This window comes from Thalassophryne amazonica, chromosome 12, assembly GCF_902500255.1.
Source record: "Thalassophryne amazonica chromosome 12, fThaAma1.1, whole genome shotgun sequence".
Classification (NCBI taxonomy): domain Eukaryota; kingdom Metazoa; phylum Chordata; class Actinopteri; order Batrachoidiformes; family Batrachoididae; genus Thalassophryne; species Thalassophryne amazonica.
This window is the reverse complement of record NC_047114.1, coordinates 20,488,778-20,507,694: the sequence shown is the minus strand read 5'-3', so window position 1 is coordinate 20,507,694 and position 18,917 is coordinate 20,488,778. Positions and strand designations below refer to the sequence as shown.

General features: G+C 40.1%; 1 protein-coding gene across 2 annotated transcripts in view; it reads left to right on the top strand.

Moving 5' to 3' along the window:
* mrpl37 (mitochondrial ribosomal protein L37) overlaps window positions 1–18,917 on the top strand; it is a 48,926-nt gene that overhangs the window by 16,564 nt on the left and 13,445 nt on the right. For both annotated transcript variants that reach the window (XM_034182700.1, XM_034182701.1), the window contains exons 5-7: window positions 5,059–5,210; window positions 5,364–5,495; window positions 8,795–8,869. In XM_034182700.1, the coding sequence (XP_034038591.1) occupies window positions 5,059–5,210; window positions 5,364–5,495; window positions 8,795–8,869 (359 nt within the window). The remainder of the gene's footprint in view (window positions 1–5,058; window positions 5,211–5,363; window positions 5,496–8,794; window positions 8,870–18,917) is intronic.

The window sequence follows — 18,917 nt, the reverse complement described above, 5'->3', positions numbered from 1 at the left end:
TCGCAACACATGAACCCTTATTTCATAGCACCCTCATTTCATAGCACCCTCATAAAAAAGCCAAGCTCCCCCATAGCATCTGCAGAAAAAATATCCTCTGGAGCCGCCACTGAGTTACAGAGTTGTAGAAGCTTAAATCAGGCTTTAGGATTTTAAGGTACCACTCCGCAGCGGACTTAGAAAAGAGAGTGACTCGACCAAATGTAATCATTTTAATGCTCATAATGCCTGTCACTTAAGGCAGTTGTTTATTTTTTCAGACAAAGTTTTGACTCGGTCATTGAATGAGGAAGGTCCCTATTCAAGGTCAGGCATTTAATCAAGGAAATAAGTCATCTTAATTGGTGCTGGGATTCCCTGTAGATTATTGGCCACCTCTTGGCTGTAACTAATCCTTTACGTACATATAACAGATTTTGTCTGTTATATACATATAGCGGATTTTGATTAGAAGGGACAAAATTTGCTGGTCCATCTGAATTCATTCTTCTTCTTCTTTGTCTTTTGGCTGTTCCCTTTAGGGGTCGCCACAGCAGATCAATCGTTTCCATCTCACCCTGTCCTCTGTATCTTCCACTGTCACACCAACCACCTGCATGTCCTCCCTCAGCACATCCATAAACCTCCTCTTTGGCCTCCCTCTTCTCCTCCTGCCTGGTGGCTATCTGAATTCATTTTATGCAAGTTTTACTGTAGTAATAATAATGCCATATTCTAATCCATATGGGAAAATATGCTTTTAACTCACTCGATGCCATTGGCTCTTAAACACGTCTTTTCCGATAGTAACGCTCAGTGCCAAAGACGTTTTTTTTCTGATGATAAAGGAAAGTCTGAAGTTTCTTTTGGTATGTTTGTTGTTGACATGGACATAGAACTCAATTTTCTATGGGTCTTGAAAAAACACTCAAATGCTGAAAAAATCCTGGCACTGGGATGTTCTGAACTTTGAAAATGGCTGGCACTCAATGAGTTAATGATTAAATGGGCATGAAAAATATCTCTTATTGTTGAGCTTCCACCAAATTCCATGTACTATTTCTCCACTGGCAGCCGTACATGCTCATTCCAGACCACTGCCATGTTTGACAGATGATGTGATATACTTCCAATCATGAAACATTCATTTCCTTCTCCATACTCTTCATATCATTCTGGTTCAAGTTAATCTTGGTTTCATCTGTGCAAAGAATCGTGTTCCAGGACTGGGCAGCCTTTGTTCGATGTTTTTTGGCAAGTCTAATCTGCCCTTCCTCTTTTTCAGTGTTACTTGTGGTTTACACTTTGTTGTAAATACTGTGTATTTGCATTCATGAAGGCGTCTCTTGATTGTTTGACAATGACAGACCTACGTCCTTCACAGTGCTCTTGACTTAGTTGGCCATCTTCCTCAGCAAATTGGGGCGGCAATAGCTCAGTTGGGTAGAGCGAGCCGTCTTGTGACAGAAGGGTCGGCAATTCCAGTGCCAGGCTCCCAACCAGTCAAAAACCTGCATATTGCTGTTGTGTCCTTAGGCAAGACACTTATCCCACCTTTCCTGTGTATGAATGAGGTGGTCATTGGAGAGGCCTTAGGCGCAGAATGGCAGCCACGCTTCTGTTAGTTTGCCCCAGGGCAGCTGTGGCTACACTAGTAGCTTACCATCACCAACGTGTGAATGTGTAAGTGAATGAATAATGCAACTTGTAAAGCGCTCTAAAATTATTATTATTATTGTTAATATTAATAATATATTATTATTATTATTAAGTTATGGGCAAGTTTTATATATATATAAGTTAAGAGCACACACATTGAAGCAGGTCAGTATATGTTGTAATATGCCGAGTAGTTTGATAAATTTTGGGTGTGCACAATATTTTTGACGTATGCCAGCGTATGACTCATGCTACTGTCCATTGATTCGCTCAAAGCTGCAGTCCTCATGCGAACAGTTCAGACTGTTAAAAATATTGTCGCCAACATGCACGTACACGTGGTCAGCTTTATATGTTATATTATTCATATGTATGTATGCGTGTGTGTGTGTGTGTATATATATATATATATATATATATATATATATATATATATATATATATATATATATATATATATATATATATACACATACACACACACACACACACACTTTGCACTGGGTTACCAGTTAAACAACTGCAAATTATAAAGAACACAATGCTCATACGGCTGAGGGTGATTTAGCATTGTGCTATATTTTTAAAAGTTGAAAGAGTCACAGCACCTCATTCATTCATGTCAGAGTTTAACACAGCCATCAGTCAATAATTCTGCACTCTGCACACAATGCAAATAAATCCCATGCTCCATCAACATAAAATAAAGGAAAATAAAATTACTCTGTTTTGCCTCTGTGTGCAGGGGTGAAGCTGTGCGACAGCATCAATATTTATGTGTTCTGCCTGCCAAACAAAAGGGTTCTGCTGGTGGTAGAAATGCAAATAAGCCAGACTTAATTGTTCTGACACATATCATACCGTGCAGTACCGACCTGAACTGCTCAGTGGAAACGGAGCTGTCAAGGCGTGACAGCTGCATAATTTATTAGACATACGCCCACGTATGCCAGCATTTTTAATATGGTCGACATACACTGGCTAAATCGTCAAGTTGTGACAAGGCCCTAAGAAATCACATGTACGTAAGTACTCATAGCCTTTGCTGTGAAGCTCAGAATTGAGCTCAGGTGCATCCTGTTTCCAATGATCATCCTTGAGGTGTTTCTACAGCTTAATTGGAGTCCACTTGGGGTAAATTCAGTTGATTGGACATGAATTGGAAAGACACACCTGTCTACATATAAGGTCTCACAGTTGACGGTGCATGTCAGAGAACAAACCAAGCATGAAGTCAAAGGAATTGTCTATAGAACTCCAAGACAGGATTGTCTTGAAGCACAAATCTAGAGGAGGGTACAGAAACATTTCTGCTGCTTTGAAGGTCCCAATGAGCACAGTGGCCTCCATCATCTGTAAATGGCAGAAGTTTGGATCCATCAGGACTCTTCATAGAGCTGGCTACCCGTTCAATCTGGAGAGAAGGCTCTTAGTCGGGCAGGTGATCAAGAACCTGACGGTCACTCTGTCAGCACTCCAGCATTCCTCTGTGGAGAGATGACAACCTTCCAGAAGGACAACCATCTCTGCAGCAATCCACCAATCAGGCCTGTATGGTAGAGTGGACAGATGGAAGCCACTGCTTCATAAAAAGCATATGGCAGCCTGTCTGGAGTTTGCCAAAAGGTACCTGAAGGACTCTCAGACCATGAGAAACAAAATTCTCTGGTCTGATGAGACAGAGATTGAACTCTTTGGTGTGAATACCAGGAATCATGTTTGGAGGAAACCAGGCACCATCCCTACAGTGAAGCATGGTGGTGGCAGCATCATGCTGTGGGGATGTTTTTCAGCAGCAGGAACTGGGAGACTAGTCAGGATTGAGAGAAAGATGAATGCAGCAATGTACAGAAACATCCTGGATGAAAACCTGCTCCAGAGCGCTCTTGACCTCAGACTGGTGTAACGGTTCATCTTTCAGCAGGACAATGACCCTAAGCACACAGCCAAGATATCAAAGGAGTGGATTCAGGACAACTGAATGGCCTTGAGTGGCCCAGCCAGAGCCCAGGCCTGAATCCAATTGAATGTCTCTGGAGAGATCTGAAAAAGGCTGTATCATCATATTCAATACGATTTCAGGCTATAATTACTGCCAAAGGTGCAATAACAAAGTATTGAGCAAAGGCTGTGAATAATTATGTACATGTAATTTTAGCCTTTGTTTTTAGTAAATTTGCAAAAAAAGTTTGAAAAAAATATATATTTTCATGTTGTCATTATTGGGTCGTGTGAGTACAATTTTGAGAGGAAAAACTAATTTACTCCATTTTTGTATGAGGCTGTAACATAACAAAATGTGGAAAAATTGAAATGCAGTGAATACTTTCCAGATGCACTGTATAAAAATAACGCAATGCTAAAATACCCCCGACCATGTCAGCATTGTCGTCTTTATAATTTACATTTGTTTAATTAATTATTAAGATCCTGTTGTCTTATGTACAGTTTGTAAATGTTCAGTAAAGCCCCTCTATCAGTCAGCCATAGACAATATTTACGTTTTCATTGTGTCTAGCATTATTAGGTTCCAAAAACAATGTTATCAGTTTTAGAAGTGTTTATTTTTCACTAGCTTTTACATAATATATGTTAAAGGTGCTATTTCTAACCAAAAATGAAGTAAGGTTGGCAGCTCACGACACCAGGAAGTGACGTCACCACGCTAACGTCCGCAACATCATACCATAAAAATAGGAACAGAATGTTACTTTTTAACCTCTTAAAATATGTCCAGGTTACCCTTCTTTGAACCTGTCCAAGGTCTGTGTCCCAAGAATGTTCCCTTTGAATTTGAAGACTCTGGCAGTAATGGGACTGGACATATGCTGAGCACAGACAGATGGATGGACAGACAGATGGACGAAAAACCTTCACAATACCCGATGGCCATATTTAATGGCCTCGGGTAAAAATGGTTGTGATTTTGTAATGGTTCATGCGATATTTTTGTCAAACCTCTTGAATGAAAGCTAATAGTGCAGGCACATCTTGATTGTTTGAATTCAAATCCACTGTGTTGAAATGACAAAATTTTGTCCAAACACTTATTTGCCTGACTGAACAGACCATTGCTTACACAGGAAGGAAAACCCAGATGCATTCACACAGAAAACACAATCAGATGCAGTAACCTAAAACAGGAATCAGAAACATCACGTAAGTGCAATACAAAAAAAACAAAACAAAAAAACAACCTGTAGTCAAAAACACATACTTGAATATCCAAAGTCCAAAACTACTGGTACACAAGTGTCAAAATATCAATCAATACACACAAATTAAAAAAAAAAAAACACAGAAGTCAGACCATTTATGTTTCTGTTATGTCCAGATCCTAGAGTATAGAAGGTCTTCCATCGTGACCAGTAAGCATTCAGTCCTTGTTAAATCTTTGTTTATTCGTATCTCACCTGTCAGGTTTTCGGGAAGGCTACCCTTATCCGCATGCTCACACACTTTTCTTTGCCGAGGGAGATGAACAGTGCAAGCTGAAGCCAGAACAGTTCAGAGCCAAGATGGTCATGTTTGCTTTTGGGAATGCTCTGGCCCGTGCACATATTCTGTATGGGGTAAATACAAACACTTGCATTGCTGTATGGCAAGACAGACCATTTGATTTCACATAAACAAGCAATATGAAAATTATTTGCCATCATGCACCATTACCTTTCCATCTCTCTGCCTCTGGTACACTGTTTGTTTTTGTTTGTTTGTTTTGTCAGACCCAGCCTCAGCAGGTATTAGATCGTCCTATAACTGTTCAGGCCGTCGGCACCAATGGTCGAGTTTTCCATTTTGTTGTGTTCCAGCTCAACACCACTGACCTCTCAGGAGACGACGGTGTCAAGAACGAGGTGTTTTATGTCGTTTTTCACATATGTCTGCATGGTTTTGGTCCATTAAAGTGAGTTGTCCAAAAATATTCAGTTTCATCAGCTCTGCATCTACAGCACATCCAGATTCAAACAAAACTCATTTGTCCATCAGCAAGCATCCTTGTTTTTTTGTTTTGTGTGTGTGTGTGTGTGTGTGTGTGTGTGTGTGTGTGTGTGTGTGTGTGTGTGTGTGTGTGTGTGTGTGTGTGTGTGTGTGTGTGTGTGTGTGTGTGTGTGTGTGTGTGTGTGTGTGTGTGTGTGTTTTAAACAATGTGTAACATGATTTTTAAAAAAAATCCTATCTCACAGTTTTTAAGGAAGGGATAATCAGATCTTTGACCTTCATCCATATCTTCACCTAACTAATGGCTTCTCCCACCAACAGTCAATGTTTCCATCAGTTTCCATTAAAGTTGGTTTATTCGTTTTGGAATAATCCTGATAAAGCCAGCCATATACTGCAGGATAACTGCATGCAACACCACCGTAGCATAAATGTATCAACATAATGTATGTATGTTTTGCCGAAGAACTGTGGAATAACAAGCATTACATTGTGCAGCAGATAAGAGAATATTTAGAGTAAAATCCTGCAAATGATGATACAAGCATCAAATTTGGCACAAATACTCCAATTGAAAAATTACACCAGGGTCAAAATAAATAAAAAAAATGCTCCAATCATATTGAAGACTATACCAAATTATTTGCCTGATCATGAAGATTCCAAAAAGATCGATTTTTGGGTGATCTGTGATTGAATGTTATAGAGTTATGGGTTAAAAACAGCAAGAAAGGTCAGTTTCAGCTTGTACAGGGGTCAAAAGTTAAAGTTGACCCAATTTTGTAAAAGGTGACACAAATTATTAGTCGAGTTAATAGGGTTTTAAAAAGGAATCGTTTAGACCAGGGCAGCACGGTGGCTTATTGGTTAGCACTGTTGACTCACAGCGAGAAGGTCATGGGTTCAGTTCTCTGGCCTGGTTTGCGTGGGCTTCTTCTGGGTGCTCCGGTTTCCTCCCACATCCAAAGACATGCGGGTTAGGTGGATTGGAATCTTTAAATTGTCCGTAGGTGTGCTTGTGGGTGTGACTGTGCTTGTTTGTTTGTGGACCTGTGACAGACTGGCGTCCTGTCCTGGGTGTACCCCGCCTCACGCTCTATAACTGCTGGGATAGGCTCCAGCCCCCTGCGACCCTTAATTGGACTAAGCGGTTGAAGATGAGTGAGTGAGTGTACGTAGTTTGGACCATGTGTCATGCTTAGCTATTGTGTTACGAGGTAACATATGTGACATTATAGAATCCAGTGGACGTTGACCTTGTTTGACCTTTACTTTGGAGACCAAGCATTCAACACTTATAATGTAATATGGGAAATGCAACACTGTTCACATCGTTGGATTTTTGTACAACCCCAATTCCAATGAAGTTGAGACATTGTGAAAAATGTAAATAAAAACAGAATACAATGATTTGCAAATCCTCTTCAGCCTATATTCAGTTGAATACACCACAAAGACAAGATAACAAGATAAGATAAACTTTGTTTTTGTGCAAATATTTGCTCATTTTGAAATGGATGCCTGCAACATGTTTCAAAAAAGCTGGGACAGTTGTATGTTTACCACTGTGTTACATCACCTTTCCTTCTAAGAACACTCAGTAAGCGTTTGGGAACTGAGGACACTAATTGTTGAAGCTTTGTAGGTAGAATTCTTTCCCATTCTTGCTTGATGTATGACTTCAGTTGTTCAACAGTCCGGGGTCTCCGTTGTCGTATTTTGCGCTTCATAATGCGCCACACATTTTCAATGGGCGACAGGTCTGGACTGCAGGCAGGCCAGTCTAGTACCCGCAGTCTTTTATTATGGAGCCACGCTGTTGTAACACGTGCAGAATGTGGCTTGGCATTGTCTTGCTGAAATAAGCAGGGACGTCCCTGAAAAAAGACGTTGCTTGGATGGCAGCATGTGTTGCTCCAAACCCTAGATGTACCTTTCAGCATTGATGGTGCCATCACAGATGTGTAAGTTGCCCATGCCATGGCCACTAACACACCCCCATACCATCACAGATGCTGGCTTTTGAACTTTGCGCTGGTAACAATCCGGATTGTCTTTTTCCTCTTTTGTCCGGAGGACACGACGTCCATGATTTCCAAAAACTATTTGAAATGTGGATGCAGAAGGCCACAGCACACTTTTCCACTTTGCGTCTGTCCATTTCAAATGAGCTCGGGCCCACAGAAGTCGGCGGCATTTCTGGATGTTGTTGATGTATGGCTTTTACTTTGCATGGTAGAGTTTTAACTTGCACTTGTAGATGTAGCGATGAACTGTGTTAACTGACAATGGTTTTCTGAAGTGTTCCTGAGCCCACGCGGTAAGATCCTTTACTCAATGATGTCGGTTTTTAATGCAGTGCCTCCTGAGGAATCGAAGGTCACAGGCATTCAATGTTGGTTTTTGGTCTTGCCACTTACGTGTAGAAAGTTCTCCAGATTCTTTGAATCTTTTGATTGTATTATGGACTGTAGATGATAGAATCCCTAAATTCCTTGCAGTTGAACGTTGAGAAACATTGTTCATTGTTGGACTTTTTTTTCACGCAGTTGTTCACAAAGTGGTGATCCTCGCCCCATCTTTGCTTGTGAATGGCTGAGACTTTTGGGGATGCTCCTTTTGTACCCAATCATGACACTCACCTGTTTCCAATTAGGTGTTCATTGAGCATTCATCAACTTTCCCAGTCTTTTGTTTCCCCGTCCCAACTTTTTTGAAACGTGTTGCAGGCATCCATTTCAAAATGAGCAAATATTTGCACTAAAACAACAAAGTCAGTTTGAACATTTAATATCTTGTATTTGTGGTGTATTCAATTGACTATAGGTTGAAGGGGATTTTCAAATCATTGTATTCTGTTTTATTTACATTTTACACAACGTCCCAACTTCATTGGAATTGGGGTTGTACATGCTCAAACTGCTGTGATGCAGTATGTTGTGAACCTCTCTGTGATGCACATTTGTAAAAATCATGTAGTGTATGGCTGGCTTAACATAGACAAAAATGAAATCTAATTAAAAATCCTCTTTCACATTTTTCATTTGAATTATTTATTTTCTTGTGCAGACAATACTTTGCTTTGGTTGATATCTGAAATCTAGTCATGGTAAAAAATAATGCATTATGTCTGTAAACAGAACCTTGGTGCTTTTCTTTGCTGATGATACTTGAGGGTTTTTTTTTTCTTTCATGTGCTGTTTGTGACTTGCAGGTGTGGATGGACAAAGATGTTGAGCTCTATAAGTTTGCTAAGGTCAGACCTTATATCAAGAGGAAAGAAGTCAAGGTAAGAAAACCACTTCCCTTTCCCATCTTGTGTTTACCTACAGTGTCATATATGTAACAGATCAGAGTGTACAGCAGGGCCTTGATCATGTTAGCTGGATTAACCTGTTGGCAGTCTGGTGTGATCCTGCTGCATTGGTTGTTACAGCAACATATGCAGAACAGCAAGCATGATTTGGAGCAGATTTGTCAAATATAAACTGTATTAGGCTACAAACCTCATTTTAGGGACTCTGCCCAACCTGTTGCTATTTGTGTGGTGACCCCAAGAAAAGAATTCCTTGTGGAGAAAAGATTGTATGACGATCAGGATACTTTTAACGTACCGACTCAGTACTGCTTGAGAGTTACAGCTTCAGTAAGGTTAGCTCATTAATGCAGGGGGGTTGGGGGGGTTGTAGCTCTTTTTGGTATGTGTGCCTTTGGATGTTTTTTTTTTTTTTGCTTGTTTGTTTTTTTGCAAGGTTTAGACATTACTAGACCAGAAGTTTGTTTTTTTTTTCAAAATAGCACTAAGGACAAGTAATGCTATCTGCAGATCCACAGCACACTGATTAACTTTAAAGGTGTACCGCCACTGTTTTTTGTTTTTTAATTCATAAGAATTTCATTTGGCAGCACTATAGTTTTATTTCTTGGCATTTAAATAAGGGATTCAAAATATGATGTGGCCAACATGATCAAAGTTCACGCTGTCTGGAAAAAAATTAATAATTATTTCCTTGGAAGGGAAAAAAAATTCAAATGAACTAGAGTCTAAATGGTCAAAGTATAAAACAGATATTCACACTCACCAGACACAAGCAAAAGTCCCAATGCTTTTGTGTGGTTTTCCTTGTAATAAACACATCAGATTTTGTATAACGGATTTTCACTCACATCGGGCAAAACATCCTGTCCAATCCCAATGCATTTTTATTAAAAACCCCTCACGTGTACCGGACAGAGTGCCCAGTAACAGAGGTATTAAATGACATTCAGCACTGACACTCGCCGATTCTAGGACCATATTTCCTTGATTAAAAGCCTGAGCATTTATTTTTTTCAAACCATGCTCAGACCCAGGACCTAAATGAGGCAAGTCGTAATTCAAGGCCGGTGATTATTACCTCCGCCAAGGAGGTTATGTTTTCGGTTGCGTTTGTTTGTTTGTCTGTTTGTCAGCAGGATCAATCAATCAATCAATCAATCAATTTTTTTATATAGCGCCAAATCACAACAAACAGTTGCCCCAAGGCGCTTTATATTGTAAGGCAAGGCCATACAATAATTATGTAAAACCCCAACGGTCAAAACGACCCCCTGTGAGCAAGCACTTGGCTACAGTGGGAAGGAAAAACTCCCTTTTAACAGGAAGAAACCTCCAGCAGAACCAGTCTCAGGGAGGGGCATTCTTCTGCTGGGACTGGTTGGGGCTGAGGGAGAGAACCAGGAAAAAGACATGCTGTGGAGGGGAGCAGAGATCGATCACTAATGATTAAATGCAGAGTGGTGCATACAGAGCAAAAAGAGAAAGAAACCCCCAGGCAGTCTACATCTATAGCACTCAAAACGTTTTGAACAGATTTGGATGAAATTTTGTGGAGTGGTTGGAAATGACAAGAGGAACAAGTGATTAAATTTCAGTGGTGATCCGGATCACGATCCGGATCCCGATGCTAACACGTTAGCATGTCTATGGCATTTTCAATGTTAAAAGTTAGCATTAAGCAGTTGCAGCTGTCATCACGTTCGGGTGCATTTGTTTTCAAATTGTAATATTTCTTAAATTTATTTTTGTTGAAATTTTTTGGAGTGGTTGGAAATGACAAGAGGAACTGATTAAATTTTAGTGGTGATCCGGATCACGATGCTAACATGTTAGCATGTCTATGGCATTTTCAGTGTTAAAAGTTAGCATTAAGTAGTTGCAGCTGTCATCACGTTCGGGTGTATTTGTTTTCAAATTGTAATATTTCTTAAATTTATTTTTTGTTTATATATTAACAATCTAATGATTATTATATACAATTTTAGAGAAAGAGACAAAAAGAAATAGATCTAGATTTAGACTTTTTTAGGTTCAGTGATTCCACGGCGTGTAGATGTTATGGCGTCAGTGACCCCATGGCCTTGGCGGTGGTTTGCACTCTCTGAGTGCTTCTAGTTAACAAAATGTTGCTTGCTTCCTGCATTGTAATATGGTGTTAAGTTTCACACATATCCCTGTGTGTGATGAACTAAAACACTTTAGATCACAGCCCCTCTACCTGGCTGTGAACCCTTGCACCTGGTAAATGATGGAGACAGCAAAGGGCTGAGATTTCTCACTTTTCTGGGTTCATTCCTACCATCATATTTTAAAAGTTTTTGCAGTGCGCACGCTGGTTACATTTCGATCATGGATCAAAAGTCCGCAAATATGACCAACTTCACAACAAGGAGTCAGAAAAAGTTGCTCAAATGACACACAATTCATGGAGGAAACTGTACGTACCATATGGTTGGTTTAGAGCAGTGATTTTCAACCTTGTTTGAGCCGCGGCACCCTTTTTATATTTACAAAATCCTGCGGCACACCACTGTCGTGTCACGTGTCACGCACCACTAACTCGACTGTCTCTACACGGTGCATCAGCACGTTAGCAACACGTGCGGTACAGATATGACGTAACATAGTATACTATAGTCATGGAGCTGTATATAAGAACTAGAGAGCGCAGTCCCATTGCTCCACACTAAACGAAAACGTCCCTTCATGAACAGCGACATGACGTCTCCTAACCGGGCAAAATATTGACAAAGTACCTGGATGTTAATGCATTTTCAATGGAGATTCGCGACTGAACACACTCAGAAAAATGCTCGCAAAATACGTGTTAAAATGCCATTTTGTCCTGGATATCGAGCCAGTAAAATTAAATTACATTAAATTGTCAGGAAAGTATTAAACTTACTCTGACACACACACATTCACAAATATTAGTGTTGAAAGTTACACGGATCTGCGTTGATAAGCTACGCTGCTCGGCTGAGCTGCTGCTGCTGTGTTCAACGCAGTGCGGCTCCTAAAACCATTACAATACATTTATATATATATTATATTTTTTACACAATTATCCTTTATTGACCGAGTTTCATTCATGAAGTCAGCAGTGTGTGTGCACATCTCTGTGTGTGTGGCAGCACAGCGCGGGTCATTAATCTCATTATTTTAAGGTGCAAAAAAAAACTCCCCAGTCTTGTCGAACAATTTTTAGTCACTAACAACAAGAATTTTAACTACATTGGTCTAGCAGTGGAAAATATCAACTAGACATAAGTGAAATTAATGAGCCGTGTCATCGGGCGACACAGGTACGGCAGGAGACATACAGCTGTTTATCATCCAAATATCACGGACAAAGTGACAAGAAGAACCAAACCCACTTACTTATGGAAGGAAATATTGTCTCCCTTGTCACTAACTTGCCCGGAATTAAATGGCGATCTCGCCTCCTTGTCGACACACGGCTCAGCGCTACTGCGCGCTTTGCTGCCATCTACTGGAATAAAAGAGCATTACACCATCTGCCACACTATTACAGCACATACACCCGATAATGGTGATATTTGATAATTGCCCACGGCACCCCTGACAGTCGATCACGGCACCCTAGGGTGCCGCGGCACCCCGATTGAGAATCACTGGTTTAGAGGTTGATGATTGCATAAAGAAGTGGAGCTCATTGAGAGACAAATTAATCCAGAAAAAGCCACTGTTCCTGCAGCACATTGCATAAAGACACAACAGAAAACTTTAAAAGGGTCACACGCACGTCAATGTCATTGCATGGCCACAGAGATGCAGAAGCATAAGTCAGGCTTTAGGATTTTAAGGTACCACTCCGCAGTTGACTTAAAAAAATGGATTTTGTCTGTTTTATACATATTATGGATTTCGATTATAACGGACAAAATTCGTTGGTCCACTTGAATACATTATATGCAAGTGACTGTATATTTGGTTACAGTCATAGGGACATAGATCACATGGGAGCTTCCCCCAACTTGTGTGAGGGATGCTGAGAAGCACACAGTGACAGCCAATCAAAGTAGAGAAAAACACTGTGACGTCAGCTTGCTGCTTGCTCGAACAAAAACCAAGATGGAAGAAAACGCTCCAAAACAGCTTATTGAATAAAATCTGTGTTTCTCATATATTTTGAAAAGGTTGGCGAGAAACAAACACTTATAAATCTAAAAACACTGTTTTTGAAACTAGATAACACCTCTGAAGGGATTTGCATCTTACAGATGTTAGTGTGCATGCCCTGAAAACCTGCATCACACAAGGTCAAAGGTAATTTCAAAACCTGATGCACGTGCACAGATGCTTTCATCCTGTAGATGCCGTTAAAAGAAAAATGAAATTGCAGTGGAATTCCTCCCAGGTAAATGTGTTCTCTTCATTAAAATGATCTGTAATTTTGTAACACTTTTCAAAAATATATATTATAATGCTTGAATTTCAGTAGAAACTAAATGTTTGCAGTTTTGTGAAATTTAAAAGGCTGTACAGCTTTAAGTTGTTCACTGATGTGAAAACAGCCTCGATTTCTCAGCGACACATGTAGGCGAAATATCTGTTAAATACTTTTCATACAAAAGTAACCTGCTTTAATAACAGGCAAAGATATATTTCAAGCATGGGGGTTTTGTGTGTGAACTCATGTGATATTATGTGAAACGCTGGTTCGTTAACCATCATTATTAACAGACACATGGAGTTCTTACAAGTTTAAAACGGTCAAATGTTTAATTCATGTGGGTTTTTTTTTAATCCAGATTTTAATGTTTAGTGAGCAGATTTTAAAATGAAATGGTCTTTGATCCAATAAGATAATTATCAATGGGTCATACTGTTCCAAATCACTTTTTATGTCTTTTACATACAGTCAGTGAAGTAAGTGATAAAGGTTTTTGAAAATGCACTTTGCAGTGCAGCAATAAATCATGAAATAGAAAATTACATTTGATTCATCAACTCATATTTCATTAATATTCTAAAGAAACCTAATAAAAATTTTGCCTATTGTTATTTGGGAGATTTATAAACTTCATTAATTTAATTAAAAATGTATGTCCGTTCAGCTGCTCCCTTGTTTGTACTCGGGGTCGCCACAACAAATCCAAGGTGGATTTGCATGATGATTTGGCACAAGTTTTACACCGGATGACCTTCCTGGCGCAACTCCACATTACATGGAGAAATGTCGCAGGGGTGGGGTGTGAACCGGGACCCTTCCACACTGAAACCAAGCACATTAACCACTTTGGTCACCACCCCTGCCAAACTTCATTTGTGTAATACTTTTTCTAAAATATATGTTGTAAGTATTTTTATTCTGGGAAGTGTACTGGCGAGTAAAATATCACACAACCACAGTTGCAAACTAGGAGCACTCAGAGATCACAAACCTCCGCCAAGGCCATAGGGTCACTGACGTCACATGGAATACCCTTTGGCAAAGACACTTATTCCATGTCGTTTCACGCATCTGCCGTCATGTTTCAGATTCAGTGGTTAACCCTCTGGGGTCCGAAGACATTTTTTGGACAGTTCACTCGCCTGGCATAAATGTTTTATTATCGCTGTTAACAGCTCTCCCTGCATCCCACAATCACGTTTTATGTCTCTTTTTTTTCAGGACAATCTGTACTTTCAAAATATATATGATATACACTCAACAAAAATATAAATGCAACACTTTTGGTTTTGCTCCCATTTTGTATGAGATGAACTCAAAGATCTAAAACTTTTTCCACATACACAATATCACCATTTCCCTCAAATATTGTTCACAAACCAGTCTAAATCTGTGATAGTGAGCACTTCTCCTTTGCTGAGATAATCCATCCCACCTCACAGGTGTGCCATATCAAGATGCTGATCAGACACCATGATTAGTGCACAGGTGTGCCTTAGACTGCCCACAATAAAAGGCCACTCTGAAAGGTGCAGTTTTGTTTTACTGAGGGGGGGGATACCAGTCAGTATCTGGTGTGATCACCATTTGCCTCATGCAGTGCAACACATCTCCTTCGCATAAAGTTGATCAGGTTGTCAGTTGTGGCCTGTGGAATGTTGGTCCACTCCTCTTCAATGGCTGTGCGAAGTTGCTGGATATTGGCAGGAACTGGTACACGCTGTCATACGCCGGTCCAGAGCATCCCAAACATGCTCAATGGGTGACATGTCCGGTGAGTATGCTGGCCATGCAAGAACTGGGACATTTTCAGCTTCCAAGAATTGTGGACAGATCCTTGCAACATGGGGCCGTGCATTATCCTGCTGCAACATGAGGTGATGTGTTCTTCGCCCATAACAGACGCCTGCCCATACCATAACCCCACCGCCACCATGGGCCACTCGATCCACAACATTGACATCAGAAAACCGCTCACCCACATGACGCCACACACGCTGTCTGCCATCTGCCCTGGACAGTGTGAACCGGGATTCATCCGTGAAGAGAACACCTCTCCAACTTGCCAAACGCCAGCGAATGTGAGCATTTGCCCACTCAAGTCGGTTACGACGACGAACTGGAGTCAGGTCGAGACCCCGATGAGAACGACGAGCATGCAGATGAGCTTCCCTGAGATGGTTTCTGACAGTTTGTGCAGAAATTATTTGGTTATGCAAACCAATTGTTTCAGCAGCTGTCCAAGTGGCTGGTCTCAGACGATCTTGGAGGTGAACATGCTGGATGTGGAGGTCCTGGGCTGGTGTGGTTACACGTGGTCTGCGGTTGTGAGGCTGGTTGGATGTACTGCCAAATTCTCTGAAACGCCTTTGGAGACGGCTTATGGTAGAGAAATGAACATTCAATACACGAGCAACAGCTCTGGTTGACATTCCTGCTGTCAGCATGCCAATTGCACGCTCCCTCAAATCTTGCGACATCTGTGGCATTGTGCTGTGTGATAAAACTGCACCTTTCAGAGTGGCCTTTTATTGTGGGCAGTCTAAGGCACACCTGTGCACTAATCATGGTGTCTAATCAGCATCTTGATATGGCACATCTGTGAGGTGGGATGGATTATCTCAGCAAAGGAGAAGTGCTCACTATCACAGATTTAGACTGGTTTGTGAACAATATTTGAGGGAAATGGTGATATTGTGTATGTGGAAAAAGTTTTAGATCTTTGAGTTCATCTCATACAAAATGGGAGCAAAACAAAAAGTGTTGCATTTATATTTTTGTTGAGTGTAGTTGTGTTTTATAAGTGTAATAAAGGTTTACAATCAGAAATAAGAAAGGAAAAAGTTAAGCGGAAAATAATTTTCCACACACATTTATTCAAAACACACAGCAAACTATAATAAACTAGTAACACATCACTCCTAAAAGCATTCTTTGGTGTGTCACGTGAGGTGAATCTGCCCTACGATTGGATTTTCGAAAACCATGTGACGGTGAACCAATTCCGATTGGACACTCGCATTGCTCACGTCATCACACAGCTTCTATGAGGAGTACAAAGATGGTGGACGGTGGCTCGAAAGTCCACGGAGTTAACTTTTCAGTAAAAAAAGTAAGTTTCTACCTCATATCATTAAAAAGTTATTTATAATTTAGTAAAGCTTGGTCTCAGCCGTTGTATACGACGGCAACGGCCCCAGAGGGTTAAACCCTTAGATCTTCAGCAAATGTATTTATAAAGAGAAACTGCATAAACTACACGTTTTTTATTTTCTAATAACAAGTTTATGCAATGAAGAGAAACAAATGCTAAATTATTGTTGTGTCGTAACTTAATTTTTGTTCAGCCTTTGTGACCCATCTTCATAAAGTTAGATGTAAAAATCTTGAAATTGGCTCTATTTTGCAATGATAAAGAATCCTTGAAAAAATCATGTTCCGGATCATTACCAAAATTTAATGACTTCTAAGTTAGGCCAAGATACACCCCTGGTAAAAATTTCTTTGAAATCCATTGAGACTTTTTTGAGTAAACCTGCTAACAAACCAACCAACCAACAAACGGACGCGATGGAAAACATAACCTCCTTGGCGGAGGTGAACATAATTACTGATACTTTAAGTTGAGTTTTTCTTCAAATAATTTTTGAGATCCTGCGACTTATACTCTGGTGCGACTTAACATACTGAAAAATCACACAGAAATAGAACCTAGTTTTCATATCAGTTATCATTAAAGGTAAAACTCATCACACATTTCATTTATGAATATTTGTCAGGTTTTTGTAATTTTTTTCTGGTTTTATAATGCAAAAAAATATTCCTGAAACACACACACACACACATATATATATATATACAGTGAGGAAAATAAGTATTTGAACACCCTGCGATTTTGCAAGTTCTCCCACTTAGAAATCATGGAGGGGTCTGAAATTTTCAGCTTAGGTGCATGTCCACTGTGAGAGACATAATCTAAAAAAAATTCCGGAAATCGCAATGTATGATTTTTTTAATAATTTATTTGTGTATGTTACTACTGCAATTAAGTATTTGAACACCTGTGAAAATCAATGTTAATATTTGGTACAGTAGCCTTTGTTTGCAGTTACAGAGGCCAAATGTTTCCTGTAGTTCCTGACCAAGTTTTCACACACTGCAGCAGGGATTTTGGTCCACTCCTCCAGGCAGTACATGTCATGACCCATCTTCAATGCTCTTACTGAAGGAAGGAGGTTGTTTGCCAAAATCTTGCAGTACATGACCCCATCCATCCTCCCTTCAATACGGTGCAGTCGTCCTGTCCCCTTTGCAGAAGAGCACCCCCAGAGTATGGTGTTTCCACCCCCATGCTTCACAGTTGGGATGATTTTCTTGGGGTTGTTCTCATCCTCTAAACTTGGTAAGTGGAGTTGATTCTCCCATGCCTCCTCTGGATCATCCAGATGGTCACTGGTGAACTTCAAACGGGCCTGGACATGTGCTGGCTTGAGCAGGGGGACCTTGCTGCCCTGCAGGATTTTAAACCATGACAGCATCATGTGTTACTATTGTAATCTTTGTGACTGTGGTCCCAGCTCTGTTCAGGTCATTGACCAGGTCCTCCTGTGTAGTTCTGAGCTTTCTCAGAATCATCCTTACCCCACAAAGTGAGATCTTGCATGGAATCCCAGACTGAGGGAGATTGACAGTCATCTTGTGTTTCTTCCATTTTCTAATAAATAATCATAACAATTGTTGTCTTCTACCAAGCTGCTTGCTTGTTGTCCTGTACTCCATCCCAACCTTGTGCAGGTCTACAGTTTTGTCCCTGATGTCCTTAGACAGCTCTTTAGTCTTGGCTATGGTGGACAGGTTAGAGTGTGATTGATTGAGTGTGTGAACAGGTGTCTTTATACAGGTAACAAGTTCAAACAGGTGCAATTAATACAGGTAAAATGTGCAGAATAAGAGGGCTTCTTAAACAAAAATTTACAGGTCTGGGTGAGCCAGAATTCTTGCTGATTGACAGGTGTTCAAATACTTATTTGCAGCAGTAACATACAAATAAATGATTAAAAAAATCATACATTGTGATTTCCAGGTTTTTTTTTAGATTATGTCTCTCACAGTGGACATGCACCTAAGATGAAAATTTCAGACACCTCCATGATTTCTAAGTGGGAGAACTTGCAAAACTGCAGGGTGTTCAAATACTTATTTTCCTCACTATATATATATATATATATATATATATATATGCTCACATACACACTGTTGTGCTCAAAAGTTTACATACCCTGGCACAATTTTTTGGGGGGAAGGGGTGGGGAGGTGGCAATTTTTCAGAGAATATGGATGATAACACAAAACTTTTTTGTCACTCATGGTTAGTGGTTGGGTGAAGCCATTTATTGTCAGACAACTGTGTTTACTTTTTTAAATCATAATGACAACAGAAACTACCCAAATGAACAAAGCTGTCGTAATACCGTGTATTGTCCCCTTTAACATTAATGACAGCTTGGAGTCTTTTGTGGTCATTGTGGACAAGGCTCTCTGATGGTAAAGCTACCACTGAATATGTCTTAGACTTTAAAACATTGTGCACAGTGCAAAATC